The sequence below is a fragment of the Sorex araneus genome, chromosome 4 (genome assembly GCF_027595985.1).
Source record: "Sorex araneus isolate mSorAra2 chromosome 4, mSorAra2.pri, whole genome shotgun sequence".
NCBI lineage: Eukaryota > Metazoa > Chordata > Mammalia > Eulipotyphla > Soricidae > Sorex > Sorex araneus.
The window spans coordinates 14,217,678-14,242,557 of NC_073305.1; the positions used below are offsets into that span (position 1 = coordinate 14,217,678).

The following is a 24,880-nucleotide window of genomic DNA, read 5'->3' on the forward strand; positions in this document are numbered from 1 at the left end:
AGTCCAGAGCATGATTCTCCTCAGATGGGGCCTGGGTTTCAGGGCCTGGCCGGGAGGATGGTTCTCCTCAGACAGGGTCTGGGTATCAGGGCCTGGCCTGGAGCAGGATTCTTCTCAGACGGGATCTGGGTACCAGTAGAACCATCAGATGGGGCCTGGGTTTCCCAGGGCCTGGGGGGATGGTTCTCCTCAGAGTTGAGGCCTGGGTCACGGGGCCTGGCCTGGAAGACGGCTCTCCAAGCACTCAGTGGCTTTTCCTAGAGAATTCCTGCCTCTCCTCTCTGATGTTCAGCTCTGGGTAGAAATGTCCTCTGCAAAAAGCATTTCCACATATGCCATGACAACTGCATCGGGCACAGGACAATGGGCACAGTACCTGCTGTGCACAAAAATGGGAGGTGGCGGGGGGGTGGGGGGGGTCTGACAACTGTGTTAGCTAAATTGGTGGATGGACAGACTGGGATATGCAGGGGAGAGGGAGTTCTTAGGTGATACACAGAAACTAGTTTTTTTAAAAAAAAATGTGACTGTGTGTAGCAAGAAAGAGTCAGGCAGTGCCTGACTCTGACAGCATCCTGCTCCCCACCAAGATGTTTGCTAACTGCATGGGTAGGTGATTTGTTCATTCTGCCCCTCTTCTGGACCACAAACTCCTGAGAGCCAAGATGGATCTTCTAAGCCTTTGGTTTCCTCCCTGGCAAAGATTTAAAACTTAAACGGAAAACAACAACAACAACAACAACAAACAACAAAAAAAATCTTTCTCCAACACACATTAATCAAGTGTAATGGCTGCAGTTTCTTTCCCCCTTCTCCTCACCCCCCTCCTCCTTCAGTTCTATACCTAATAGGGGAAAAGAGTGAAAATGGAAATGAAATGTGTCATTTCCATTCTAATTTAAATTCCGGATGCAAGTGAAATGTCAACGGTAGAGTGCTGCCACCTAATGGTGTGATGCTGACTTACAATTCTTAGGCGGCCAAGTTCATACTACGGCAGTTCTAAGATTTTTAGTTAAATCTAAAAGCATGTATTTTGTGTAGGTAGAGCTTGTAGGGGCTGTTTAATAAGAGCTCTGCATATCAGTTCTAGCTTAACAAGAAATATAAGGGCTGGAAAGGTAGGTGAAGGTCTGATACATCTTCATTATTATGTCAGAAAGGGAAGAGGTATGTCCGCAGACCCATCCAGGGAGTCAAGAACTCGGACCTTGTGAGAGAAGAGCGACCCCACCACCAAAAAAATCTTTTTAGGAAGTATTCATCTCCTGCTCAACTCCAACATGAACTAATTCCCTGCTACAGCCTAGTGCACTAAGCAGAACTTCTTTTTATACGCTTACACACGTCCTTTTAATTTTTAATTTTTAAATTTTTATTAAAGAGCCATGATTTACAAAGTTACCAATAGTTGCATTTTAGGCATACAATCATTCAACACCAATCCCTTCACTGGTGTCAACCTCCCTCCACCAGTGTTCCCAGACTCCCTCCCTATCCCAGCCCCAACTCCCCCTCCCACCCGTCAACTTGACAGGCACATTACAAAGTTCCAGTGGTTGCTGCTTAAATCTGGTGTTTTCAGTTCTGCTGAGTCTGTGTTTTGGGTATAAGGCTATATCCCTCAATCATATCACTGGTATAACTGAAGCCCTCATGCCTGTTCACCCATTACTTCTCATTCTGTTCTTCACCGTTGATTTCTTTCTTTCTCTGTCTCCTCTCAAACACTGGGGTGGAGAAGATCTAAGCATCCCCCTTTTACTGCACTACATTTTCTTATCCGGTAGTCTATATTCCACAGATAAGTGAGATCATCCTGTGTTTGTCCTTCTGGCGTACGTCACTCAACAAGGTATCTTTCAGTTCCAACCATATTACAGCAAAGTGCACGATTTCATTGTTCCTTGCAGCTGCACAGTATTCCATTGTGTATATATGGAACCCACTACATTTGAATCACATCTTCGTAATCCATTCATCTGTCATTGAATACCTATGTTGATTCCATATCTTAGCTATTGTACTAAGTGCAACAATGATATTGGTGTGCCTATGTCCTTTAAGCGAGTGTTTTTATGTCCTGGGGATAGATGCCCCAAAGTGGAATTCCTGGGTCATATGGCAGTTCAACTCTAAGTTTAGTGAGAACTCTCCATACCGTTTCTCACAGGGGTTGCACCAACAATGTTCCCACCATGAGTGGATAAGATTTCTTTTTTCGCCATATCCCCACCACACAGATTGTCCCTACTTTTTTTTGATATGTGCCATTCTCACTGGTGTGAGATGATATCTCATTGTCATCTTGATTTGGATCTCTCTGATGATAAGTGATGGTGAACATTTTTCTGTGTGCCTACTGGCTATACACCTGTCTTCCTCTGATGTGTTGACTCCAAATATTTTTTCCCTTTCAGTTAGCTATATATCAGTTTTAGCCAGTGGGTTGCTTTGTTTTGTTTTGCCATGCAGAAGTTCTTTAACTTTATGTAGTTCCACTTGTTTATTTTTTATTTTGTTGCCTTTGCCAGTAGAATCAGATCACTGAAGGTACCTTTGAGTAGTAAAAAGGAGCATCTCCCTTTTACCACAACTCATTTCCTCATCCAGTATTCTATACTCCACAGATAAGTGAGACCATCCTGTGTTTGTCTTTCTTACTTCACTCTCCATGATATCAAGAACACTCCAAATCTTGAAGTAGTAAAAGGGAGATGCTTAGAGAACTCAAGAACACTCCAAATGTTGAAGTGTTCTGCCCATATTTTCCTCAACATATTTTATAGTTTTCCAGTAGCTTTCCAGTAGCTTGGCAATCACACCCACAAACTGCCCCTGGCGCCACGTAATCTCATCAACGGCCAAAATCCAGAGACTATAAAATAAGAGCTCCCGGAAGAGAGGGATGCAGAATCTTGCACAGCAGAGCCTGGCAAGCTACCCCTGGAGTATTCAATATGCCAAAAACAGTAACAATAATGGGCCTCATTCCCCTAACCCTGAATGCAACAGGGACAAATGGAGATGTTATTTGCGCCTGCTTGAGTAAATTGATGAGCAATGGGATGACAGTGATACAGTGACACAGTGATTTTATAGTTTCTGGTCGAATGTCAAGGTCATTCATTGTTTGAATTGACTTTTGTATGAGGTGTAAAATATGGATCCTGCTTTAGTTTCTTACACATAGCTATCCAATTCTCTCAGCGCCATTTGTTGAAGAGCTATCTATACTCCATTTCATGTTCTCAGATTCTTTATTAAAAATTAACTCCCTACATATGATGTTTTGTCATAGGGTATTCAATTCTGACCCATTGATCAGAGGGCCTATCTTTGTTTCAGTACCATGCAGTTTTTATCACTCTAGCTTTATAATACAGTTCCAAATTAGATTATGAAATACCTCCCAAGTTTTTATTTTTCAGTATGGTTCTGGCTATTCACAGTTTTTTCTGGTTCCATACAAACTTTATTATTTATTTTTCTAGATCCTGGAAGAATGTTGTCTAAAGTTGGATGTAGATTGGATTGAATCTATATAATAGCTTAGGTAAGATAGTCATTTTAGTAATACTGATTCTTCCAATCCATGAGCATGGTATATTTTTCCACTTCCTAAAGTCTTCCTCTATCTCTTAAGTGATTTAAAATGATCATGATATAGCTTTTGTTAAGCTGGCTTGTAGATACTTGATGTTTTTTGATACTATTTCAAATGGGATAGACTCCTTAACTCTTTTCTCCTCTCCTTAATTTTTTGTGTGCAATAATGCAACTGATTTTCATGTACTGACTTTGTATCTAGCCACTTTGCAGTATTCATTTATTGTTTCTAGGAGCTTTTTCTTTTAAAGCTTGTAAACTCTTTAGGGTCTTCTATGTATATTATCATGTCATCTGCAAATAATCATAGCTTGAGTTCTTTTCCAACTTGAATCCCTTTGATTTGTTTTTCTTGCCTGAATGCTGTAGTCAGGACTTCTAATGCTATGTAGAATAGCATCTTTGCCTTGTACCTGATCTCAGAGTGAATTCTTTCAGTCCTTCACCATTAAACATGATACTGGCTGTAGGCTTGTTATATATGGCCGTTATTACCCTGAGGAAGTTTTCTTCCACTCCCATTTTGGTGAGGGTTATAAACCCATGAATGGATGTTGGATCTTATCAAAGGACTTCGCTGCATCATTTGATATTATCATATAAATTTTATATTTTCTTTCATTAATATGGTATATTATGTTAATTGATTTGCCTATGTTGAGCTATCCTTGTATCCATGGGATAAATCCCACTCATCAGGGTGTATGATTTTTGTGGTATGTTGTTGGATTCAGTTAGCTAAGATTTTGTTAAGGATTTTTGCATTGATATTTATCTGGGAGATTGGTCTGAAATATTCTTTTCTGGAAGTGTTCAGTCGGCTCTGGGTATTAGTATAATGTTACCTTCATAAAAAGTGTTAGGAAGAATTTGTCTTTGATATTTTGGAAGGGTTTAAGGAGTACAGGCAGTAAATCTCTGAAGGTTTGATAGAACTCACCAGTGAACCCATCTGGACCAGGACTTTAGTTCGTGGGGAGATTCTTAATTAGTGTTTCCATTTCCTTACTTTAAAGTAGCCTATTTAGGCTTTCTTCTTGCTCCTCATTCAGCTTTAGGAGAACACATGACTTTAAGAATCTCTCCATTAAGTCTCGGTTCTCCAGCATGAGAGCATAAAGTTGTTCATAGTTACCTTACATTATATTTTGAATCTCTAAAGGACATGCTGTGGGCTGGAGCGATAGCACAGCGGGTAAGGCGTTTGCCTTGCACGTGGCCAACCCGGGTTCGATTTCCAGCATCCCATATGGTCCCCTGAGCACCGCCAGGGGTGATTCCTGAGTGCAGAGCCAGGAGTAACCCCTGTGCATCACTGAGTGTGACCCAAAAAGAAAAAAAAAAGTAGGCATACAGGACCTACTGTAATTTCTCCCCTTTCGTGCCTGATCCAATTTATTTGAACATTTTCTCATTTTCTCTTTTACAAACACACACACACACACACACACACACACACACACACACACACACACACATACACACACACACACCAAGTCTTGAGTCAAACTTAGGTCTTTCTCTCTCACTCCCATTCCCCCCCAGCTCCCAACCCCACCAGCCTGAGGCCAACAGTGGATGGAACTCATGTTCTTAGTTAGCTAAGAGAAAACTCTTATTTGCCAATAGCCCACCCTCCTTTCCCTTCTCCTGGTCATCTGGGTGATCTACTGCCTGCTGCCTTCAGACCCTCATCTAAGGAGTCTCTCCTCCCCCACTCCTTCTCTTTGCAACGCTCTCTCTATGTCTGTTTGTGTCTCTCTGAATTTCCTCCTTTCTTCCTCCCTCCCTCTCTCGTCCTCCCCCCCATCCCGTTTCCCCAAGGCCCCCCACCCCCACCAGCCTGAGGCCAACAGCAGAGTGGATGGAACTCATGTTCTTAGTTAGCTAAGAGCTGCAACACCCAGGCCAGGCAAACTCAAGATTCCTGTGAAAGGTGTTTCTACTTACAGTTCCTCTCCAGGTTTGGCTTTCTTGTCTGCCACCAGATAGACAATTCCAAAACTACCACTGCCAAGTTTCTGCTGAAGCACATATCGTCTTGCAATCAAGGACTTTGGGGCAGTGGAGACAGACGTGGATCCCCTCACACACTTAGCAGCCTCTTGAAATTTCAGCATTGCTCCAAACAAGAGGGAACGGGTATGTCTGGGTATTGAAAGTTGGCCCCCAAGTCTCCTTACAGCTTGTCCGAGTCATTCATGTAACAACAATCAAAGCCTTAAGAAGGAAAAGGTCATAGGTTAGGCCTGAAGGATGTTGAGCGATATTCATAATAAAAAGGGCCGGAAAGAAAATATAGCTGGTAGGGTGCTTGCCTTGCACATGGCAGACCCAAGTTCAATCCCTGGCACCCCATATGGTACGCTGAGCCCACCAGGAGTAATCCTTTAGTGCAAAGCTAGAATCTGATAACTGCTGATATAAGCCCTGATAACTGCTGGGTGGGTGTGGCCCCCAAAACAAACATATAAACAGGATGAGGTAGTTGGTTGTTTTTCTTTTTTGGTAGAGACACACCAAGCCATGTTCAGAACTTACTCCTGGGTTTGTGCTCCGTGGGGGAGGGGGAGGCCCAGGCAGTGCCAAAGATCAAACCAGGTCTGCCGCTTGCAAGGCAAAAGTTCCACCCACTGTACTCATTCTCTGGCCCCAAAGAGGAAGTGTTTGGCAGTGACCCCTGCATCATGATAAAACTGCATGGAACTGGCTAACTTACAAGACTTGAGAAAAGTGCCAAAAGGCAGATACTGCATCCCATCCTCGAACTTCCGAATCACCCAGCACCGACTTTCAGTCCAGTTTCTCCAGATTTCCTAGCCACTAGCTGTGTAATATATAGATTCCACATACGCTTTATTAAAAAGCCTACCAATAAGGTCATTCCAATTTCCTTACAGCTAAACAAATTGTATTAACCTTTTGTAATTCCTTTAAGGAATTCGTAAATTCGTAAATTGGTCTTTGTGTTCCTGGGATAAGCTTTTTATTTACTTCCTCTTCCTCTTTTTTTGTAGCTGAATGTTGAACCCCAGGCCTTATACATGGAAACTGTTATACCTGGTTTAGGACTTCCCGTTCGCAGAGAGATCAGTCCTACATGTGAGACTGCAAAAGCAATCACTGTTATCACTGTCACTGTATTCCCGTTGCTCATCGATTTGCTCTAGTGGGCACCAGTAACGTCTCCGTTTTAACAGAGCAAAAGCAAAAATAAATAAATAAATAAATAAATAAATAAATAAATAAAACCCAAAACCTGTTACTGGTTTTTCCAGTAACAGGCTACAGGACTGTGTGTCGTGTGGCGCTTACTGATTAATGTAAGCAGGCAGGAAGGGATGCGGTGGGATGGGTGTGTTTTCAATATCTCTAATCACAAACTTTGGGGGAAACAGGAACACTGGTCTTCTTCAGGAAACAGAAACTTAGACCTACTGCTTGCTTTGCTAAAGTGCAGCCTGTCACACTGCCTCACTCCAGCCCTTCAAAGCTACCGCACAGAATCCTCTTCCTGAGCTCTGGAACCCTACCCCTAACTTTTTGGTAATTTTCTTCCTACACTGCGAGTATTTTGATTTGCTAAATGTGAGACCTGATTAAAACCAGAAATATGCTGGTTTTAAAAAATATTTTTTCTCTCCCTAGGGCATTTGCCTTGCACATGGCCCACCCGGGTTCTACTCCTCCATCCCTCCCGGAGAACCTGGCAAGCTACCGAGAGTATCCCGCCCACATGGCAGAGCCTGGCAAGCTCCCCGTGGTGTATCCGATATGCCCAAAACAGTAACAAGTCGAGCAAACTGATGAACAATGGGATGACAGTGATACAGTGCTATGCTAATCCATAACATTTGCATGTATTAGACTAGGTATGACATGGTTCTGAACGATGATTTTTTTCTTGCAAATTCTGGTCCAGTTTCTGAAGATCCTAATATTCAAACTGTATTTCGAGGAACCTTCTTATATGGGAAAGGGGAAGTGTCATAAATGCAGTCCAAGCCTAAAAATATTTTTTAATGTAAGCTGAATATAGGACTGGAGCGACAGCACAGCAGGTAGGGTGTCTGCCTTGCACTCGGCTGACCCGGGGTTCAATTCCTCCATCCCTCTCGGAGAGCCCGGTAAGCTACCAAGAGTATCCTGCCCGAACAGCAGAGCCTGGCAAGCTCCCCGTGGTGTATTCAATATGCCCAAAACAGTAACAACAAGTCTCACAATGGAGACATTACAATAGTGCCTGCTTGAGCAAATCGATGAGCAACAGGACGACAGTGGTACGACAGTGCTACAGTGCTAAGCTGAATATAAATGTATCCTAAGTATAATCCTTATGAAATTTTTGATGTACAGTGGAAGTATGAAAGGAAGAGGCTGTTTCATATCAGTCTGTGCATACTAAAAATTTTATTTCATCGAAGTGTAAAATGTTCTTCTACTGATCATGAAAAGTGGGGTTTGCTTTAAAGCTATAAGAAAACAAGGTTTCATGCTGAAGACTGTCCATATCTGGGAGTAAGCTTCAATTCAATTATTCAATTATTTGAGCAATATGACAAAATCTCATATACATAATAATACAACAAGACATGATCTGTGTCACACTGACCAATAGTTTGCTGTGCATAGGACCTCGGTGACAGGAAACAGTCCTTGGAATAGAATTTAAAATGCCATTCACAATATTTTCCTTCTTGAAGGAAGTGGCAAGGCCACATTTCACAAGTGGGGATAAGGAACAAACAGAGACAGGGGTGAGAGAATTGAGAAGGAGTGAGAGAGGGAGGGAATAACCAGAGAAACCTAAAGCTCAAAGGTGCTATGTGCTCTGACAATACTAAACAGTAGCACTGGATTGGAACTTCCATACCTCTTACCTGAGCTAAAACATAATAATCATAATTGTGTGAAGTTACCAAGAACAAGATCACAGAAAATATTTTTGAAGTCCACAGCTGAAAACACAAAAATACAACTGGAAAACAGCCAATCTATTTTTTTTTTTTTTTTGCTTCCTCTGCTCACATTAAGAAAAAAAAATTCTGGCCTAGTCTTTTTTTTTTTGTTGTTTTTGTTTTTGGGTCACACCTGCCAATGCACAGGGGTTACTCCTGGCTCTGCCAGGTTACCCCGGCAGTGCTCAGACAGAGGACCATATGGGATGCTGGGAATTGAACCCGGATCAGCCTTGTGCAAGGCAAACGCCATACCCATTGAATATTGCTCCAGCCCCTGGCCTAGTCAGTTGTTAAGAAAATTGTGTGAACTCCTACCCTTCTGGACTAGAAGGGCTCCTTTAAATTCCAATCACATCAGAAATCCTCCTTATATAGTAGATGGGGTTTAGTCGCCCTTTTAGCCACGAAGAGAACAACTCCAAGTGCTCTTTCCTGGGCCTCCTTTTTGCAAATGGATGTGTAAAGCTAGTGGTGTCTAGGCAGACTGGGTTCCTATCGCAGCCCCCATCCCCCACAATCGAGTTCCCCCAAAAGGCTGCCCTGTCCCACTAGTGCGACACGACCTCTAGATTCTAGAACTTACTGTTTGTTCACTAGTCACCATCCCCTAGGCACACGGGTTCTGAGTAATTTTGAGTACCCGGGGCACAGTTTTCTCTCTTGTTTTTACGGTGCCTAATTTATAGCAGATTCAATAAAATTGGTTGGGAAAAACGGCTGTCCAAAGGTGCAGGGGCTTCCCAGAGGCGGGTGGGGGGAAGGACTGGAGGCGGGTAAAGATTTTAAAGGCTGGATGGGAACAAGGAGCGTGTCCAGAAAGGGCTGCCCAGTGCAATCGAACCCTTGGAGGGGAGCTGATCCGGGTGAGGCCAAGACAGGGGGGTCGTGTTTTATCACGGGCAGAAGCCCTTCCGACAATGGTAAACAAAAGAGGGGCTGGAGAGATAGTAGAGCAGGCAGCGCGTTTGCCTTGCACGCAGCCGGGTTCTACCCCTGCACCCCAAACGGTCCCCTGAGCACCGCCAGGAATAATTCCTGAGGGCTGAGCCAGCAGTGACTCAAGAGCATCAAGGCGTGTGACCCCAAAAACTGAAAAAAAAAAAAAGTAAAAGAAACGAAAGAAACGGATCCGACTCCAACTTCACGAAAAACCTTACGGTAAAACGACTTCTCGGCCCGCCTTTTTTTAAGATCAGCGTCTTCGCAGAGCGGGCGGCCCTACAACGTGGGAGGGAACCGGCAACATTTCACTCTCAGGAGCCGGGAGCAACGGGCGCACGCGGGTGAACCGTGTTGGGGCCGGAGGGACGCGGGGAGGCGAGCGGGATCGGAAAGGTGAAGCCGGGCCGGGGGTGCTGGGCACGGCCCGCAGGGTCCCTTCCGCATTACCTTTGCGAGGAGAGGGCGGAGAAGCGGGGCCAGGCGCAGCCCTGGGGCCCGCCCGCCTGTTAACCGGGCCTGGGTGGGGCAAGACCGCCGGATTCGGCCGAGGAAAGCTACCTAGCTCCAGTGCCCGGGATTCCCGAGTTGTTTGGCGTCGTTGCCAGGGAGACGGCGCGGGGCCTGCCGGGAAGTCGGGGCGAGCGGCTCTTAAGAGCCCGCGGCCCACCCCGGCGGAAGTGGGCGCGGCCGTGAGGGGGGCGGGGATAAAAACAAGACCGCAGATCCGATTGGCCAAGTCTCGTAAACAGACAGCGGCCCGCGCGGAGCGGACTTCCGGGCCCTGCCGCGGCCGCCCGGGGCTTCCCGGTCGCGGTCCCCTAATTCCCGGGCGTTCGGGATCCCGCTTGCCGGTGACGTCAGGCCCGCGAGCACCCGGCTCCCGCTCCCGGAGCTGTAAGCGCACGGGCTGGGCTCTCGGGACCTCGCGGGGCTGCCCGGGGCGCGCGGCTTGCGCAAGGGCTGCGTTTCGGGGAGGACAGGGCAGGTGGGCTGTGTGGATCCCGGCGGCGCGTGGGGGATCGAGTTCAAACTCTGGCTCGCCTTCACCACCCTCCGTCCCCCCCACTGTCCGGCTCGCATTTGTGGCACAGTTTCTGCAGTGGATTGTGTATAGCTCAAGTTGACAACAGCCTCTGCCCGTCAAGCCTTTCCCGAACGGATTTGCCCCGAAATTAGTACCGTCCTATGCAGGATGCTGACAATAGAGATGGGATGAACGCATTCGGGCGCACAATGAGAAAAAAAAAAAAAGAAGATAAAAATTGGGAGGGGGACGTCTCCAAACTCAGCTGCCAAAAATAACTTGGTGCCATGTGCTTCAGAATTAAAGTTAATGCTATAATTAAGTCTGCATTTGAGACTAGGGCACTGAAGGGTTCACGGGAGGTGCAGGAACCCAGACTCTCCTGGGTCCAAGCCATGCGATGGCGAATGAATTTACCGCGAGCGAGACAGTTTAGGCAGGGCGAAGTCAGTTTATTGAAAGAGAAGAGTACGAGGGGAGGGGGAGCTGCTTGGCCAGTTGAGGCACCATCTTAAATAATCATGTGGGACTGGAGAGACAGTGCAGGATTAAGGCACATGCCTTGCAGACAGCTCACATGGATTCTATCCCTGGCACCCCGTGTGGTCCTCTGAGCAGGGTCAGGAGTGGTCCCTGAGCCCAGTGGTGTCAGGAGTACGCTCTGAAAACAGCCAGGTATAGCGCCCAAACAACAAAAAAATCATGAATAACATCATGCGTCATGCATGTCTAGGCATGTACATAGGAGTCTGGGAGGAAAGGAGAAGCTAGTCAGAGCTACTCGTGTGACCAAAGCTTGGCAAACAGTGGGTTTTGTTAACCTGGGCAAGAGGTTCCAAGACAAAATGAATAAAACCCTGGATATGATGGAATGGGAGAGCTGGTTCCGAGAGACAGGAAGCAGTAATTTTCTTACCCAAAGCTATGCCAGTTTAGATGGTCCCATAAATCTAAAGGCCTAAAAGAAGTTACCGACTCCTATTGACAAGAAAGGAAAACTGGATCTACATCATTCACTTACCTGTGTAAGGTACCCAAAGGCCTATATATTCTGATTGTGAAATTGAGATGATTTTTAAAACTTTATACTCACACCCCACAGAATGTTCCGTGTTATAAAATGATCATTCCTGTTTCAGTATCAGTTTACATAAGAGGCCAGAGAGATAGTACAGCAGGCAGGTCAGTATCATAGTTCATGTAAGGAGCCAGAGAGATAGTACAGCAGGCAGGTCTCTGGCCTTTGTGTGCAGCCAAACTTGATTTGATGATCACTGCCAGGTACGGTCCCCATAGCAAATCAAATTCAGTCTTTGTAAGTCCTGTATTGTATCAATGTCATCTTTACTAGTTTCTCTTTAGAAGCCTCAGCAACTTCACCCTTGGCCAAAGATCAAAGTTGATGAAATGAGTCTGTTTTATGACACCCATGCAAAGCCAAGGAACAAGCAAGTGAGCTGCTGTGTGTTTCCTAAGGGCCGAAGGGAGAATTGAGGTATGCTGAAGGCTTTACTCAGAGAGCATTCTTTAGCCTTTGCTGTTGATTTGACGGTGCAGTAAATAACGCATTGTAACTCTCTAACCAGCATCAATTTAAAGTATGTTCCTTCATCTTCAACAGGCAGTTCTTCCGGTGTCACCATGGGGGTCCGTGGATTAATGAGCTTTGTGGAGGACCACAGTCATGAACTCTTTGCCGATGTGAAATTGAGGAATACGAAAATTGTCATCGACGGCTACTCTCTCTTCTACCGGCTCTGCTTTAATTCCAACTTGGAGCTCCGATATGGAGGGGAATATGATTCTTTCGCGGATGTTGTGCAAGATTTCTTTGAATCACTGTCTGCTTGTAATATCTGTCCGTATGTCGTGTTAGATGGGGGGTGTGATCTCTCTGATAAGAAGCTTGCCACGTTAATGGATCGGATCAGAGAGAAGGTCCAGGTGGCACATTCGCTCTCCATGGGTCGGGGCGGGTGTGTGTGTCCCCTGCTCACCCGGGAAGTGTTCATTCAGGTGTTGATCAAACTTGGGGTCCCTTTCATGCAGTGCTTCTCGGAAGCAGATCGGGACATTATGACACTTGCCAACCATTGGAATTGCCCGGTGTTATCATCGGATAGTGACTTTTGCATCTCTGACCTGAAAACTGGGTTTCTCCCACTGAGTAGCTTCCAGTGGACAAATATGCACACCATCAAGGGCACGCAGGACTACTATATCCCAGCCAGATGGTTCTCTGTGAACAAGTTCTGCAGCCGCTTCGGCGTGGACAAAGGTCTCCTCCCTCTCTTTGCGGTGCTGAGCGGGAATGACCACGTCAACCTCCCAGTCCTGGACTCGTGCTTCGGAAAGGTCCGCTTTCCTCCCGCCTCTCCCAATGGGAAGAAGCACCAGCGCATCGTGGAGCTTCTGAAGTGGTTGTCGCAATTTACTAGCCCTAGCGCAGCACTGGAGACCGTCCTGAAAAGTCTCCCCAGGAAGGACCGGGGGCCCATGAGGGATCTACTCTGCTCTTCCATGGATGAGTATCAGCCCTCGCCGGTGCAGCTGCAGGACTTCTTCCAGCACGGCACCTACGCCTGTCCCGATGCCCAGAACCTGGGGCTGCCCGACTGGGTCCTGCGGGCGCTGGCCAGGGGCCAACTGGCACCCTTCGTCTGCGATGCGCTGGTGCTGAGACGGACCTTCCTTCAGCCGCAAGTGGAGAACACGCAGCGCCCAAATGCACACAAGATCTCGCAGCCCATCCGACAAGCCATCTATGGGCTGCTCTCTGGCACACCTCGGGGCAGCTTGCCTCCACAGCCTGTGGTGTGCATCGAGGTGGGACGGATCAGCAGGAACATCAAAACATCCCTTGTGGAGGCAGCGGTGCCACCCATAGAGTATTGCGACTTAAGCAGGTTGGCGGAGGTAAGAGTTTGTGACCCTTGCCAAGCTTTGACTTAATTTTATTTGGGGCGAGGGTCGGGGGGATGAATCGTACCTGGTGGTGCTCAGGGGGCTATTCCTGGCTCTTTGGCTCAGCAGTCACCCCTAGTGCTGGGCATTGGAACCAAGGTGGCACTGTGGCAGCCCTTCAAAGGCAAGTGTGGCCCTTCTTGCACTTTCTCCAGCCTCTGTCTGCAAATATGCTTTTTTTTTCCCTTTTTGGGTCACACCTGGCAATGCTCAAGGGTTACTCCTGGCTCAGCACTCAGGAATTACTCCTGGCGGTGCTCAGGGGACCATATGGGACGCTGGGAATCGAACCCAGGTCGGCTGCATGCAAGGCAAATGCCCTACCCGCTGTGCTATCGCTCCAGCCCTGTAAATACACTTTTACAAGAGATTGTTTCCAGGCTACCAAGTAACCCTTAACTGTTTCTGGGGTCCAGCATTTGAGCCGAACTCGTATTGAGCATCTGTCAGGGGACTTTATGCAACATCACCTTCACTAGTAAAACTGAGGTGAGCACTCTAAAGAACGATGTTTTTGAGTGGGAGTAGGGAGAGGTGCATTGCATGCACTGGGCTTGCATGCAATGGCCTGGGTTCGATCCCTGGCACTGAGCCCACCAGGAGTAATCCCTGAGCACAGAGCAAGGAGTAAGCCCTGAGCACCTTTGGGTGTGGCCCCAAAACTAAAAATATATTTATATTTTAAAAACAAAATGCCTTGGGGCAGAAAGACAGCCTTGTATGAAGCAGGTGTTTGATCCCTGACATTGCATGACCCCTCACCCCTACCCCCCAAAAAAGCGACCTGTGAGTGTTACTGGGTGTAGTCCAAAAGCCGCCCAAATTTTTTTTAAATGATTGCTTGGCTATTATATTTCTATTCACAACATAAATAGTGCTGTTGGAAGACTGGATTTCTTTTTAGTTTTGGGGCCACATCTGACAATGCTGAGGGGTTACTCCTGGCTCTGTGCGCAGGAATCACTTACCTACTGTACTCTCTCTCCTGTCCCAGGATTGAATTTCTTTTTTTTTTTGCTTTTTGGGTCTCACCCAGCGATGCACAAGGGTTACTCCTGGCTTTGCACTCAGGAGTTACTCCTGGCGGTGCTCAGGGGACCATATGGGATGTTGGGGATCGAACCCGGGTCGGCCGCGTGCAAGGCAAACGCCCTACCCACTGTGCTATCGCTCCAGCCCCAAGGATTGAATTTCTTACAGATTTCCTTTATGGCTTTCTGGAGAAAGAATTGTTGTACAATAAAGTGCACATTTATTTTTGGAAAGGAGTCTTTTAAAGTTGAATTTTGATGTGTTCATCCATGAATGTCACTGTCACTGTCATCCCGTTGCTCATCGATTTGTTTGAGTGGGCACCAGTAACGTCTCTCAGTGTGAGACTTATTGTAACTGTTTTTGGCATATCCAATACACCATGGGTAGCTTGCCGGGCTCTGCCATGTGGGCATGGTATCTCAGTAGCTTGCCGGGCTCTCCGAGAGGGGCGGAGGAATCGAACACGGGTCAGCCTCGTGAAAGGTGAATGCCCTACCGCTGTGCTATCACTCCAGCACTATTCATGAATGCATTTCCCTGAAAGTTCCCCATTGCTTCTACATTTCATCTCCCCCTGCATTTGTACACACGGTGCAGCCAGGTGAATTCTCCCGACCCATCCATGTGAAGAACACGGGAAAACCCATCCTCAGCACCCCAGAAATTCCCCTGTCGGTTCCAGCGCCCACCTCATCCCATGACAACAAACCTGACTTCTAACAGCATTCAATAGTTTTAAACTGATTTGGGGCTTTAAAAATGGATTTATCCAGGATGAATTCTCCTTTTACTCAGGGTAATATTTGAGATTCACTCACGTGGCTGGGGGAGGTAGACATTTCTCACCATGGTGTATACCACATTGTGGGGATATGCCAGGGAGGATTTTTTTCCCATTTTCTAGCTGATGGACAGTTGATGGACAGTCCAAATTACAATTTGAAGTTTGGACCCTCGGGAACAGTGTTACAAATATTCTCATGCACATCATTTGGTCAAAAAATGGACACAAAAGGAGGGGAAATTGCTGGGTCATGAGATGCATATTTTGTTTTGATAATAGATTGTCAAATGATCTTGTAAAATGATCAATGATGCCAGTTGAGATTCCCACCAACTCCTCTCATTTTACACCTTTGCTCGTACTATTTTCTCTCTTCAAAAACTTTTTACTCTGATGGTTGTGCATCATTTCATCCAGGCTTGTGGGTGATGATTCGCATTTCGTTAACCAATTATTTGAAGACCTTTTCGGGTGTTCTTTGGCCATTTATGGAAGGTTTGTTCAAAGCCTATTTCTCTTGTGTTTTTCAAATACTCTGAATAAACAGCCTCCCCCATTCTGTGGATTTTCTTTCCACTATACTACGTTTGGATGAACAGCAGTATGTTTTGATGAATAGCAGTTTTTCATGTCATCTAAACTTTTGTTGATGGTTATCACTTTTGTGACCTACTTGAGAAAATGGGCTGGAACGATAGTGCAGCAGGTAGGGCGTTTGCCTTGCACATGGCTGACCCGGGTTCAATTCTTCCGCCCCTCTCAGAGAGCCTGGCAAGCTACCGAGAGTATCTTGCCTGTACGGCAGAGCCTGGCAAGCTACCCATGGCATATTCAATATGCCAAAAACAGTAACAAGTCTCACAATGAAGACATTACTGGTGCCTGCTTGAACAAATCAATGACAGTGACATTGACTTGAGAAAATGCTACCTAATCCAAGGTCATGAAAATGTGATTTTTTTTTTTAACCTTTTACCTTGAGATCTAAAACATGCTGGTGTGCGTGCGTGTGTTTGTGTGTGTGTGTGTGTAGGGATCAGGTTTATATGTATATGTAGGGAGAGTCGTGTGTGTGTGTGTGTGTGTGTGTATGTAGGGATCAGGTCTCTGTAGGGATCAAGTTTCTGTGTAGGTCTGTGTGTGTATGTAGAGAGGATGGGGGTGTGTGTATGTATGTAGGGATCAGGTCTGTGTGTATGAGTGTATGTGTGTAAATATGTAAGGATCAGGTTTCTCTGTGTGTAGGAATCAGATCTGTGTGTGTATGTGTATGTAGGGATCAGGTCTCTCTGTGTGTGTATGAGTACATGTGTGTATGTATGTAAGGATCAGGTTTCTGTGTGTGTGTGTGTATGTAGAGTTCAGGACACTTTTACCCCACGATGAAAACCTGAGTGGCTGAGGGCCCCTGTTCATCTTACACCATGCTACCGCACTCTGGGCTGGAATAGCGTTTGATCCTCCTTTGGCCTAAACTAATCAATTCCGTGTTTAGTGCAAAGTTGTCAACCTCTCAGTTGCTTGTGATCGTTCTAAACAGATCAGATGCGAATGAGATTCCAAGGGTAAATACTGGTATGGAAAGGTAGGGATAACCTCTGCTCCCCTGTCTTTCTCTCCGTGAGGTGGCAACCTTATGTGTCTGCTCTGTGCCAGTTACTGTAGCAGGACTTGTTCTGCCCCATCTCTCAGCGAGTTCCCCAGATGCTAGGAGCACACTTTCCCCTTTCCTCTGTCTGCTGCAGTGGATACAGCACCCCGCAAGTGCACCCACAAGATGTTAACTGTGAGGAGACAGAGAAGTGAATTGTTCTGCAGGGCCCAAACCGGCCTCTCTCCTGACACCCCTGCATCCAAGGGAGCTTCTCCTACCAGCTCCTGCTTTCCGACCCCTCCCCCTGGGAATGAAGCCTGATTGAAGGCCTGTAAGTGGAGTGTTCACCTTCAGAAGAGGAAGGCCGAGAGAGAATAGAGAAGGTAGGCTCTTGCCTCGAATATGGCTGACCCGGGTTCAACCCTTGGCACCACAGATGGTATCCCCCAGCTCCACCCCTGACCCCCACCGGGGGGATCTTTTGAGTGCAGAGCCAGGAGTCCAGGAGTCAGCCCCTAGCACAGTGGGGTGTGGCCCAAAACCAAAACCAAGTCAGGAAGAACTTCTAAGGCCCTTGCAGTTCTGCTGAAAACTTTCTACTTTAAAAGTCTTGGGACAGGGCCAGAGAGAGGTAGTATAGTGGGTAAGGCGACTGACTGCCTTACACGCAGCCAACCTTTTCCAAAGGAACTGTTTTCCCAAAAAAGCAACACCCAGTGGTATCCTGGCTCTGCGCTCGGGTTACTCCGGGTGGTGCTCAGGGGACCATGTCAGGTACCAGGTATCCGAACATCTCTTAAGTCCCTGCCCCAGCTCCGCTTCCTTCCTAAAATCCATAATCAGAATCCAGACAGCCTCTTAGTTTTACATGGTACACTTTTTTTTGACCAGTTTAGTTCATAAAAATAGTTTTTGTTTCATATTTAAGTAGTTAGTACCATTTTCCACAGAGGTGATTGATTATAATTTAAATACTTTGCATGTTTCTAATTTTTTTTTCTTTTTGGGCCACACCCGGCGATGCACAGGGGTCACTCCTGGCTCTGCACTCAGGAATTACCTCTGGCAGTGCTCAGGGGACCATATGGGATGCTGGGAATTGAACCCGGGTCGGCCGCATGCAAGGCTAAACGTCCTACCCACTGTTATCACTCCAGCCCCTGCATGTTTCTAATTTAAGAACTAATCATAGCATGAAATGAATAAAACTACTATTTACCAGGTTGTACTTAATGCTCTCATGCATGGACAATGCAGCTTCTTTGTCAAATATGCCATTTTGTTTCAGGTGAATTATCTCTTTTCCCAACTGTCAACATGTATGGAGTCCTGACTAGGTATTAAATGCTAAAAAATATGCCATCCAAACAACAATCCTACCTTTCTTTCTGCAAAGAAACTTTCTAGATAGTAGGTATTTGTATTATTCTAGGTTGTAGATATTTTTAATATCATTAACTATGATGTTTCATAAAAACTGAGTATATTGAAGTTATTGTGACAAAAAAAAATGCCATCAACATTATCTTTCCAGAAATTTAGATCTTTTTCTGAGTATGTGCAGACACTAGACTACAACAAATTTTTTTGTCTCTTTTAAAATTTGACTGTAAAGTCCCTTTGCGGGCTCTTTTAATAGTCCTCACTTCTTTATCTGAAAAAAAGAAAAAAAAAGACTCTTGTAAGGCTCCTTACGGCTTACAAATCCCATGATTATTCATTTTGGTTTGGGGGTCAGACCTCACAGTGCTCCAAAATTACTCCTAGCTCTGTGCTCAGGGAGTCACTCCCAGCAGTCACCAGGGGACTAGGATTTGGCACGAGGGACCAAACCAGCCAGGCGTGGCAGGGTGCCAGGCAGGTGCTGAGCCCTGTATTATCTCTTCTTGACATTTGTGGCTCACGACACCTCGAGTAAATAGGAGCATTCTCGTGAGACCGTGCCGGTGGCCCCTCAGCATTCCACCTCCCACGATGACGCCTCTCCCCTGTAGCCATCGCTGGGCACCGTCTTGGGTGGGAGAACACCAAGACTCCCTAACGTTCACCTGGGAAGGGACACAAGCCAGCCGATGCAGCTGAGCTCAGCGGGGTGCTCCCGGCGTGTCCCCTGAGGGGACGGCAGGCTGGGAGAAGGGGGGGCCTGGATCCTCACCGGCAGGCGAGCTTTCAAGCAGAAATAGTTAAAATGCAGATTCTCATCCTTGCCTTGGAGTTACCGAATCCCAGGGTAGCGGGGGAGGCCAGGTGATCCTCAAGCTAACGCTGGGGCTCAGGGGATGAGCGGGGGCTGGGTAGGCACTGAGGAGAGCCCACCCAGCCAGCCCACCCAGAGGAAGCACGTTATTCGCGTTGTCAAGACGGGGGGCGGGGGAGGGGAGGCTGGAGCGATAGCACAGCGGGTAGGACATGTTTGCCTTGCACGCGGCCGACCCGGGTTCGAATCCCAGCATCCCATATGGTCCCCTGAGCATCACCAGGGGTAATTCCTGAGTAAAGAGCCAGGAGTAACCCCTGTGCATCGCCAGGTGTGACCCAAAAATAAAAATTTTAAAAAAGACAGGGAGCGAGGGGGACTCTGCCCTGAGCAGCCTGCCGCGTGTGGCCGTTCCCTCCTCGCCTTTGACTCCCCCCGGACCTTTCCTTTTCCAAAGGAGAACTGTCTGCTCTGCCTTTTCAGCTCCCTGTGGAACGGCGGCGGGGGCTCCTGTTGGAAACGCTGAAGGTGAAACAGTCCCTCCTGGAGCCCGTCCCCGCTCTGCTCCAGTTGCCCGTCGCCGTCACCTGCTACTGGCTGCAGCACCCAGAGGTCAAGGCTCAGCTCCAGCATCTTCAGGCCCTGCTGCTGGCGCTGCTGCTGGGGCCCCTGCAGGCCGCGCTCGACAGCCCCGGTAGGTGTCGGCGCCCCAGGGCACGCCCTCTCTCTCGCGCGGGACCCACGCAATGCCGCTGGGCACTGAAACCGGTACCCCTGGCTCCGTACCCATCACAGCCCTGAACTTGGAAGCAGTGGCAGCAGCACATCACTCCGTGCGTTTCCTAGCACTCACGTGCCAGGCTCCGTACAGGGGGCACTTGACTCCGAGGGCCTGGCAGGGAATAAAAGGTGCCGCGCACCCACCCTGAATCCCACCTGCTCGGGGGCACCTAAGGCTTTAAATGTGGTCGGAGCTGAGTGAGACAGGCTGGGAAATCGCCTAAAGGCTTTTAATGTCGTTGGCGGGGAGACAGGCTGGGAAATCACCTATTGGCATCACCTGTGCACACACAGGAACCGTTTGTGCTGTTGACCTTTAGTTCTCTCCACTGTTTACATTCGTTAGTGCCTTAGGATTGAAGGTAGAAATCAGAACTTCCCCATTCAAGCAGAGGTTCCCAAACTTATTGGCCTTCTGCCCCCTACCCCCCACCCCCACCCCTTTTCAGGAGAAAAAATAAAAGCTCAGTGTCTTCCAGGAAATTTACCTAAGAGATAAAGAGACAACTTCCCCGGCTAGAGGAGGAGGCAGAATTACCCACCTTTTGTTGTTTGTTTTTTCTTTTTGGGTCACACCCTGCGGTGCTCAGGGCTTACTCCTGGCTCTGCACTCAGGAATTACCCCTGGCGGTGCTCGGGGGACCATATGGGATGCTGGGAATTGAACCCGGGTCTGCCGTGTGCACTGCAAACGCCCTCCCTGCTGTGCTATTGCTCAAGCCCCAGAATTACCCTTTGGAAAAGACCGGATGGAAAGAGAAATAGGCTTTGAGGCCATTTGATCTGCACTTAAATTCACTGTCACTGTCACTGTCATCCCTTTGTTCATCAATTTGTTTGAGCGGGCACCAGTAACGTCTCTCAATGTGAGACTTGTTGTTACTGTTTTTGGCATATCCGATACACCACAGGTATCTTGCCAGGCTCTGCTGTGTGGGTGCGATACTCTCAGTAGCTTGCCGGGCTCTCCGAGAAGGACGGAGGAATCGAACACGGGTCGGCTACGTGAAAGGCGAACACCCTACCGCTGTGCTATCACGCCGCACTTAAATTATCATCTGAAAATAAAGGTTGACTACTGGAGCACTAAGAGCCTCTAATGGAACGATTCTCGCACACACCATGGCAGGACAGCCCTCGTGGCCAGGGCTTCTGCACTGGACACGCAGACGCAGGTTTCCTCCAGCGGCAAAGCTCTGCCTGCGGGCAGTGCTCTGGAGGGTACCTTGTGAAATAAGGGAGGTGGAAGGATGTGGGGCACTGACCCCGAGACTCCTATGAGGAGAAAGAGACGCCCTTCCGGGACAGCTGTCAGAGAGCAGCTGTCAGAGGGACCATGGGGACGAGGCATGGGCTTCATTCCCCTGACCCTGGCCAGGGCCATGGCCCCTGTCCGGGGCCAGGCGGGTTAGTGCAGGCCCAGGGGGGCTTGGAGACTTGAATGGCCTTCGGGCATTTCCTCTGAGTACTAAATGCAGGGTAAGCGGGTTCTCTTAAGCCTGTTAAGTCTTTGTCCGAGGGCTGGAGGGGTGGAAGGACCCCTGCCTTTTCCTTTAGGAGTCGTGGCCACTGCACCCAGGCAGATTCAGGGTCTTGCTGCCCACCCAGACCCTCTTTGGCGCGGAGATCCAGCCAGCCCACAGCAGTGGACAGCTGGCCTCCCGGCATTCTTGACCTCCTACACGCGTCTTCCACCTCACTCTCTCCTCTGGGGAGAAGCTGGAGATCAGCCACCGTCTCTCTGAGTCACTATTTGCATTTCCCTCCCATAAAACAGGACTTAAAATGTGTGTTCCTTTTAGGTCAAGGGCACCAGAGCACCAGAGTGTCCTGAACACGAGTTTAGTGAGGGAGAACGGCAAGAATAATCATTTGTCCTTTTCATGCTGGCAGATTTGGGGTTTGGAGAGGGCAAAAGTAGTTGTTTCTGATACACGGTAGCAGGCCACTGGGAGCAGTTCTAAAGGCGGGGGAAAGTCATGTTAAGGACCAGGATGTCGCTTCGCTCCACTGCCGAGTCCGTTTCCTTTGTGTGAGGTGCTGGGCTCAATTCCTGGCACCAAAACCCAAATAATCGAAACCACAAAGTAATCTGGGGTTGAATAAAGCTTAGGTTCTCACGAAAAAGGCATCTCAGGTTCAAGATGTCAGCATTTGCGGCAAAGTGTAACAGTGACGCTCCCTCAGTAAAATAAAGACAAAGGACAAAACCGTTTGGGTGGTGTAAAAATGTGTGAAATGTGTAGGACTTGGAAGTTTCATATACACAGAGCGCAGCCTTACACAGTAACAGCACAGCTGGTAAGGCACTTGCCTTGTCCATGGCCAACTTGGCTTCGATCCTCAGCACCCCCGGCCCTGCCAGGAGTGATCGCTGAGCACAGAGCCAGGAGTAAGCCCTGAGCACTGCTGGGTACGGCCCTCCAAGCAAACAGTCTTATACAGTACTTGGTGTAAGTACTGTATCCCGCCCCTCGGTGGTCCTGTTGTTTAGGTACGTCAGCACTGCCAGAGGAAGGTGCTAAGAAGCTGTATGCGGAGCTGCGGAGCATGAAGGCGCGGGCCTGGCCGGGGGAGAAGCTGGACTTAGACGTGGCCCACGCCCTCTGCCAGTGGCAGTGCTGTCTGCAGATGGGGCTGTACCTCAACCAGCTGCTTTCCACCCCACTCTCAGAGCCAGACCTGACCCGGTAAGTGCCACTGGGAGCTACTGTAGAGGGCTACACACAGAAGGGTGTTACGGCAAAGAGGAAGATGCTCTTACAAAGGAATCCTTAAGATTAGATCTTAGCTGAGTTCCGGCAGAGGAGCTGGAACTAGGACGAGACACTCAGTTCTCTGCATATTCCAAAAGCAACTGTCCATGATTAGGTCAAATGTTTTTTTAAAAATCAGTTCTTTGGGGCCAGAGAGATAGAATAGTGGGTTGGGTGCTTGCCCTGTATGCAGCCGACCTGGGTTTGATCCCCAGCATCCCACAGGGTTCCCCCAGCACTGCCAGGAGTAATTCTTGAGTGCACAGCCAGGGGTAATCCCTGAGCATCGCCAGGTATGACTCAAAAAGAAATCAATAAATGGGGATGGAGCAGTACTACAGTTGGTAGGGTGCTAGACTTGCACACAGCCAATATGGATTTGATTCCTGGCATCCCCTGAGCCCATCAAGAGTGATACCTGAGCACAGTGCCTAGGAGTAAACGCTGAGCACCACCTCCCCCCAAAAGCAAAACAAACAAAAAACCCCAAACAAAAACAGGAAAAACAAGACCAAAGTGTTTTCCTAATGATTTCAGTATCTCAAGACTTTAATAAAAAATTGATTTTACCCTGATGGTTTCACAGGAATTGCTAGAGTACCAGTTCAAGGACGTTAAGTCTGTGGCTTTCAGTTCATCGCATCTTATATTGGTGAAATAGGTTTTGACCCACCTGAATGGGGGCCAGAGCAACAGTACAGGGAACAGGGCATTGGCCTCACACGCAATTGACCTGGGTTCCATTCCAGACACCCTACATGGTGGCCCGGGAGTAAACCCTTTGAGCACCACTGAGTGTGGCCCAAAATCTCTCCTACCAAAAAAAAAAAAAAGAAAGAAAAAGAAATGAACCCAGGTAAATAAAGAGCTTGCAAACGGTGCCATTATATTCTCTCATGTTTAAGCAGACCGTGTTGTCATTCTTGATTCAATTGACCTGTCAAGGGGCTGGCTCAACTTTGGGCAAGTTGCAGAACCATTATGCAGCCATAATTTCATGTGTTGGTAAAAAAACAAATAAACAAAAAATTAAATACCGCCAGCCATGAAGTTACCCTTCTAACAAATCACTGCCTTCCTTCACGGAACTGACTGTTCTCAAATAAATGGACAGAGACGAGAAGTGTGTCCCGGTGTCTATGGAATCGTGTGTGGGAGCTGTCCCAGTTCTAGCGGCTAATGACCCCCCTTTCCTCTCCTATGACAGGCTGTACAGTGGAAGGCTGGTGCATAATCTCTGCCGACAGCTGCTCCTGTCAGCCTCGCTGGAGGCTCTCCTGAGAACGTGTCCCGAGGCAAAGAGACTTTATGAGCATCTGTTCAGTGCCACAAGGTCATATGCCCCCGCTGAACTGTTCCTACCAAAGAGTAAACAAAACTCAAAAAAGAAAAGACCCAAGAAACAAGGTACCAGGAGGCCCAAGAACAGAGCTGGAGCTGCCTCAGATCTCCAGAGTGCCTATAGAGGGAGCAACCGTTTTCGGCTTTTAATGGCGGGAAGCTTGGAGGACTACATGGAGACCATAGAGCTCGAATAAACTCCAGTCTGTGCCCAGACGTGTGATTCTCGCTGCTTTTCCGTTGCCACCCTTGAAATGGTTTTCTTTCTTTTGAACTAACCTGGGGGCTTTCCTCTGCCATGGGAAAGTCTTCATATTCCCAAGTATTTTGTATCCTTCTTGTAATAAACACAACCTGATTTAAGAAACTTCTTTTTGTGTGTGTGTGTGTTTGTTTTTTTGCTTTTTAGGTCACACCGGCATTGCACAGGGGTTCCTCCTGGCTCATGCACTCAGGAATAACACCTGGTGGTGCTCAGGGGACCATATGGGATGCTGGGAATCGAACCCAGGTCAGCCGAATGCAAGACAAACGCCCTTCCTGCTGTGCTATCACTCCAGCCCCCAAGAAACTTCTTAAATTGGCAAGCGTATTTGTACTTCTCAAGTTCTATTTCACTAATTGTTTCCTTGCATATATAATTGTAATACTCTAAGGCAGCAACTGGGCTGTTAGAGTACAAGTTCTACTTCAACTATTTCCTATAAACAAAACCTAGGTTATTGTTTTAAGAAAATCTTTAGACACACACACAAAAAAAAGAAAGGAAGAAAGAAAGAAAGAAAGAAAGGAAGGAAGGAAGGAAGGAAGGAAGGAAGGAAGGAAGGAAGGAAGGAAGGAAGGAAGGAAGGAAGGAAGGAAGGAAGGAAAGAAAGAAAGAAAGAAAGAAAGAA

The 24,880-nt window shown here is 47.6% G+C and overlaps 2 protein-coding genes across 4 annotated transcripts in view; one reads left to right on the forward strand and one right to left on the reverse strand.

The window, feature by feature from the left end:
* NEK11 (NIMA related kinase 11) overlaps nucleotides 1–10,095 on the reverse strand; it is a 223,321-nt gene extending 213,226 nt beyond the window's left edge. The window contains exons 1-2 of the mRNA XM_055136136.1: nucleotides 9,960–10,095; nucleotides 5,560–5,829 (exon numbers count right to left, since the gene is read on the reverse strand). Of these exons, the coding sequence (XP_054992111.1) occupies nucleotides 5,560–5,729 (170 nt within the window). The 5' untranslated portion in view covers nucleotides 5,730–5,829; nucleotides 9,960–10,095. The remainder of the gene's footprint in view (nucleotides 1–5,559; nucleotides 5,830–9,959) is intronic.
* Nucleotides 10,096–10,279: 184 nt separating this feature from the next.
* ASTE1 (asteroid homolog 1) lies at nucleotides 10,280–24,345 on the forward strand. Of its 3 annotated transcripts, XM_055135896.1 has the most exons (6): nucleotides 10,280–10,406; nucleotides 11,899–12,031; nucleotides 12,158–13,452; nucleotides 19,594–19,804; nucleotides 22,385–22,580; nucleotides 23,854–24,345. In XM_055135896.1, the coding sequence occupies exons 3-6, from the start codon at nucleotides 12,178–12,180 to the stop codon at nucleotides 24,182–24,184; spliced, it is 2,013 nt and encodes a 670-aa protein (XP_054991871.1). In that variant the 5' UTR covers nucleotides 10,280–10,406; nucleotides 11,899–12,031; nucleotides 12,158–12,177; the 3' UTR covers nucleotides 24,185–24,345. The 3 variants fall into 3 exon arrangements, with proteins under 3 accessions (XP_054991871.1, XP_054991870.1, XP_054991873.1); XM_055135895.1 differs by lacking the exon at nucleotides 11,899–12,031 and having other exon boundaries at nucleotides 10,302–10,406; XM_055135898.1 differs by lacking the exons at nucleotides 10,280–10,406; nucleotides 11,899–12,031 and adding an exon at nucleotides 11,547–11,561.
* The last annotated feature ends 535 nt before the right edge of the window (nucleotides 24,346–24,880 follow it).